This window comes from Vombatus ursinus, unplaced genomic scaffold, assembly GCF_900497805.2.
Source record: "Vombatus ursinus unplaced genomic scaffold, bare-nosed wombat genome assembly UNPS02014811.1, whole genome shotgun sequence".
Lineage (NCBI taxonomy): Eukaryota > Metazoa > Chordata > Mammalia > Diprotodontia > Vombatidae > Vombatus > Vombatus ursinus.
The window spans coordinates 16,667,881-16,673,880 of record NW_020954589.1 but is presented as its reverse complement, the minus strand read 5'-3'; the positions used below and the strand labels follow the sequence as shown (position 1 = coordinate 16,673,880).

At 34.8% G+C, this 6,000-nt stretch overlaps 1 protein-coding gene across 1 annotated transcript in view; it reads right to left on the bottom strand.

Moving 5' to 3' along the window:
• Positions 1 to 6,000, bottom strand: part of DNAH8 (dynein axonemal heavy chain 8) — a 404,075-nt gene that overhangs the window by 61,318 nt on the left and 336,757 nt on the right. The window contains exons 85-86 of the mRNA XM_027876336.1: positions 4,657 to 4,773; positions 3,933 to 4,034 (exon numbers count right to left, since the gene is read on the bottom strand). Of these exons, the coding sequence (XP_027732137.1) occupies positions 3,933 to 4,034; positions 4,657 to 4,773 (219 nt within the window). The remainder of the gene's footprint in view (positions 1 to 3,932; positions 4,035 to 4,656; positions 4,774 to 6,000) is intronic.

Sequence of the window (6,000 nt, the reverse complement as noted above, 5' to 3'; positions counted from 1 at the left end):
AAATGTATATATATATATATATTTGGATAAATGTGTATATATATATATGTATATACATACATACATACATATATGCATGTATACAGGTTGTTCCAAAAGTCTTAGTGCAATTTTACGCTGTAATAGCTTAAAACTGCACTAAGACTTTTGGGACATTCTATATACATCTGTGTCTTGGCTCTGCTTTTTTTTCACTCTGCATCACTTCAGGGTCCCTTGACTGCCACATAGTAGGTACCTAATAAATGCTTTTTGATTAACTGGATTCATACAATTCTTCCCATGTTTCTCTAAATTCTTATATCAACAAAATAGAAAAAGAACAGATCAATTCATTAGACATACAACTAAAACAAAAACTAGAAAAAAATTAAAATCCCCAATTGAGCACCAAATTGGAAATCCTGAAAATCAAAGGTGAGATTAATAAGATTGAAAGTAAAAAAAAAACAAACAATTGAGCTAATAAAGAAACCTAGGGGCTGGTTTTATGAAAAAAAAACAATAAGATGGATAAGCCTTTGGTTAATTTGATTAAAAAAAGAAAGAAAAGGGGCAGCTAGGTGGTGCAGTGGATAGAGCACTGGCCCTGGGTTCAGGAGCACCTGAGTTCAAATCCAGCCTCAGACACATAACACTTACTAGCTGTGTGACCCTGGGCAAGTCACCTAACCCCATTGCCTAGCCCTTCCCTCCCCAAAAAAAAAAGAAAAAGAAAGAAGAAACCAAGTATCTAGTATCAAAAATGAAAAGGGTGAATTCACCACCAATGAAGAAGAAATTAAAGCAATCATTAGAAAATATTTTGCCCAATTATATGTCAATAAATCTGACAATCTGAGTGAAATTGATGAACATTTATGAAAATATAAACTACCCAGATTAATAGATCAGGAAATAGAATGTCTAAATAACCTCATCTTAGAAAAAGAAATTAAACAGGCCATTAATGAATTCCCTAGGAAAATATCCCCGGGGCCAGATGGTCTCACAAATGAATTCTACCAAACATTTAAAGAACAAGTAATTCCAATGCTATATAAATTATTCGGAAAAATAGGTGAAAAAAGAGTCCTACCAAACTCCTTTTATGGCACAAACCAGGAAGAGCTAAGACCGAGAAAGAAAATTATAGACTAATTTCCCTAATGAATATAGATGCAAAAACTTGGAACAAAATACTAAGCAAGGTGATTACAGCATTATATCACATGGATTATACACTGTGATCTGGTAGCATTTATACCAGGAATGCAGGTTGGTTCAATATTAGTAAAACTGTCAACATAATTGACCACATCAATAACAAAACCAACAGAAGTCATATAGTTATCTCAATAGATGCTGAAAAAACTTTTGACAAAACACAGCACCCATTCCTATTAAAAACAGGAGAGAGCACAGGAATAAAGGGAGCATTCCCTAAAAGGATAAGTAGTATCTATCTAAAACCATCAGCAAGCAATAAGATCAGGGGTGAAGCAAGGATGCCCACTATCACCACTATTATTCAATATAGTACTAGAAATGTTAGCTATAGGAATAAGAGAAGAAAAAGAAATCAAAGATATTAGAATAGGCAATGAGGAAACAAAACTATCACTCTTAGCAGATGATACAATGGTATACTTAAGAACCCTAGAGAGTCAAGTTAAAAAACTATTTGAAACAATGAACAACTCTAGCGAAGTTGCAGGATACAAGATAAACCCACATAAATCATCAACATTTCTTTATGTGACCAACAAAGCCCAGCAACAAGAGAGAAATTCCATTTAAAATAACTATAAACAATATAAAATACTTTGGAGTCTACCTGCCAAGACAATTCCAGGAACTACATGAACACAATTATAAGACACTTTTCACACAAATAAAATCAGATTTAAACAACTGGAAAAATATCAGCTGCTCATGGGTAGACAAAGCATAATATACATATATATATATATATATACACACACATACATATATATACACACATATATACTATATATATATATATATGCTTATATGATAACAACGATGATTCTGCCTAAAGTAATTTACTTATTCAGTGCCATACCAATTAAATTACCAAAAATTATTTGAAAGAGTTAGAAGAAATAACAACAAAATTCATCTGGAAGAACAAAAGGTCAAGAATATAATGGGGATTAATGAAAAAAAAATACAAAGGAAGGTGGCCTAGCAATACCATATCTCAAACTATATTATAAAGCAGTAATCATCAAAACTATCTGTACTGGCTGAAAAATAAGAGTGGTAGATCAGTGGAATAGATTAGGTACACAAGACACAGAAGTCAATGACCACAGTAACTTAGTGTTTGATGAGCCCAAAGACCACAGTTTTTGGGATAAGAATTCACTATTTGACAAAAACTGCTGGGAAAATTGGAAAATAGTATGGCAGAAACTAGGCATAGACTAACATCTCATACACTATATTAAGATAAGGTCAAAATGAGTACATAACTTAGACATAAAGGATGAAACTATAAGTAATTTAGGAGAGAAAGGAATAGTTTACCTGTCAGATCTATGGGGAAGGGATTATTTCATGACCAAACAACAGATAGAGAGCATTACAAAATGTTAGATAATTCTGATTATATTAAATTAAAAAGCTTTTGTACAAACAAAACCAATGCAACCAGGATTAGAAGGAAAACAGAAAGCTAGGAAACAATCTTTACAGCAAGTATTTCTGATAAAGGCCTCATCTTTCAAATATATAGAAAACTGAGTCAAATTTATAAGTATACAAGCCATTCCCCAATTGCTAAATAGTCAAAGGATATGAACAGGCAATTTTCTGATGAAGAAATCAAAGCTATCTGGAGGCATATGAAGAAGTGCTGTAAATAATTTTTGATTAGAGAAGTGAAAATTAAAACATCTCTGAGGTATCACCTTATACCTATGAAATTGGCTTATACAACAAAACAGAAAAATGATAAATGTTGGAGAGGATGTGGGAAAATTGGGACACTACGCACTGTTGGTGGAGTTGGGAACTGATACAACGATTCTGGAAAGCACTCTGGAACCAAACTCTGCATACCCTTTGATCCTATTACTGGGTCTGATTCTCAAACAGATCTTACAACACAATTATTTCTTGATATTGCTCCCTTCCTCTTCTCCCTCTTCCCCAACACTAAATTCTCTATTGAAACAGAAAAATTAAGTCTTAAGTCAACTTAATCTGATAGTATGTGCAACCTTCTACTCTTGTAGACTTTCGTCTCTTTATCGAAAGGAGGGAAATAGAGCCGTGATTGGTTGTTGCAATGAATCTGAGTTTAGTTACTTTTAACATTGTTTTTGTTTACATTATTACAGTAGTTCTAAACTGTCTAGAAAGGTTTTCCATAAAGAAAAAGCTGAAATAAATATACTTTCCTGGAAAAACTTCAATTGTATAAAACATGACACCCCTGGAATATTCTGATTAATCAAACACTGCATTTAGAATCATCTACACCCAGAGGAATCAGTTTTTCTGAAGACAAAGTATTACTGATATAGTCCAGAACACAGGGACAGCAACACAAATCAATCCCACAAAACAATAATTCCCAAACCATTTATATTTGCTTCTGAAATGCTCTAATGAAGCCTGCTTCACCCTGCCCCAACTCAACTCACTCTATGCAACCAGGACTTTAGTTGAGTGGTGGTGGGGAGGGTCACTACAAATAATCCACAAAATAGATAATTCACCCATTAGAAAACTGAGAATTGAGGGTAGTTCCCTTCTGGAATACAACTACAGTACAGATAAAAATGTTGATCTTCATTCAGTAATCCTATATTAAAGTTAGCGTAAATAAAGATCAATTTATATGCTACCAAAAATTGTCCTATTAAAACCTGTCAGTGACTGTAATACAATGTATTTTTATGGTTTTTCCTAAGTTGACTTACACGAGCAAAGCAATTAAGTAGACGTTTATCAAAATCATCTGTGACTCTGCCTCCATATTGTACTTCTCCAATCATGTAGCGTACTGTAGTCCATGATACTCCCTGTTTAAACAAAATCTAGTTATAACTAATATAAATAATATGAAAAATGATAAACATCTTGGGATTTTGATTTCAGGGAGAGAGTTGAGGAAGTTGGGGCCAGTAATAGGAGTCTTATACTTCTTGAAAATGCTAAATATAGTTACATGAAAAAATTTATTATGGATGAATCAGAGCTCACTTATTTACATTGTTAAACAGTTTACAATTTGTTTATGAAATAAAATCTATAACAGGAAGCACTACTGTATGTGTGCTCTATAGGTTATCTCAAGTAGGACATTTGGTCAGATGAAGAATGATGCCGCATAGACCAACATCTCACACCCTATACCAAGATAAGGTTTCTTTACTCCCTTTCTTTACTTCCTTTTCCTGATTCATGACCTGAGGTAGTAAAGCTTATAACCTTGGAAGAGAGAAGAGGGAGTGTGTGTGTGTCTTTTCATTGGGAGTGGGTTAGAAAGGGCCGAACGAGAAAATTGTTGAAGGACAATCCATCCCCCAACATGGCGAGAACTAGCAAGATCAAAGGTGTCTCATAAACTAAAAAGAGTCGGCAAATGCTGATTTGGGGATTATTAAGAACAAAAGGGATAAGTACGGAAAAAATGCTACTCACTTTCTTGATATCACATTCATCAAGGTGGTTCTGTATAAACTGAACACTTGCAGTAAAGTCAGCTGAATTAAACTCATAAGGAATATTCCACCCTAAGGGACCAAACTTGCGTCGTTCCTTGAAAAATAACCACAGAAAAACAAATGTTCAGTAGAACTTCCTTTTTTCAATCTGATGTTTGCTTCTTCTTAATGGAGTGAAATTTAATAAACAAGAACAATACGAGCTACCAGAGATGCCTAAATAAGCTGACACAGCCTTAATAAATCACAGTGCATACATCAGCCAACAGAAACGTTTTTTGGTCATTCTATACACAAACAGTACTGAAGAACAGACATCAAAACTATTTACCATGATTCAGAGCAAAACCAGTATCTCTGAATTTAAAAGAATTCAACTCCATTGTTGATTCCTAAGACTACAGTTTATTATTAATGCATTGGGTTTCTATATTTTTCACTTTTAAGAACACTGCTTCTGTGATTGAAAGGCATTTGAAACTCTGTCCTAGTTCCACTGGGTAATTTTGTAATTGGACAGAGAGAGAGAGAGAGAGAGAGAGAGAAAGAGAGAGAGAGAGAGAGAGAGAGAGAGAGAGGGAGAGAGAGAGAGAATGACTGTTGATACAAACATATGTCTGCCAAAACTTTTATATTACCACATAGCCACCACTATAATATCTCCCTTGGTGCCTGTCTTTTCTGTTTACTAAATAAGGTTGAAATGTTGCCATAAAAGGATAACTTAACAGGCAGGGCAGACAAAATCCACAGAAAGCTGAACTGTCGTCAAAGGACAAGGGTCCTTCAGGTCTTCTGATTCCCTGGTATCTATCTGAATGGTGTGTAAGCGTTGGTATTGGTATTTCTGGGTCTCAGACATATATGACAGTCATACAGATGAGCCCTAATGATACCACTTATCATTTTCTCTGTGCTAGTGCATATCTGGGCCTATAACTGGTCCCCAAGTAATTATTTCTATCAATAAAAATTGATATTTTTATTTATTAACAGGCTTATTAGCAGAAGCCACTCATTAACATGTAGCCCCAGTGCTTGAGGTAGGGGCTGGATAGTGCTTTCTCCATGTACCAAACACGTAGACTCAGACTTCTCCTGAATGCCCTTCTGGCCTTTCCCTTCCTGACTCTTCTTTTCATTCCTTTGACCATATTCCCCTTTTCTCCCCCACCTCCTACCTCCAAGCACAAAGTAGACTGGGGAAAGTATGGTGTATGGTGAAGGCCAGTTGTAGAAGGACCATTCTAGTCTTTCTCCCCACCTTGTTTTAGGTAGCATATAAACTACTTTGGATATCTGAATTTAGCATTTCATCTCC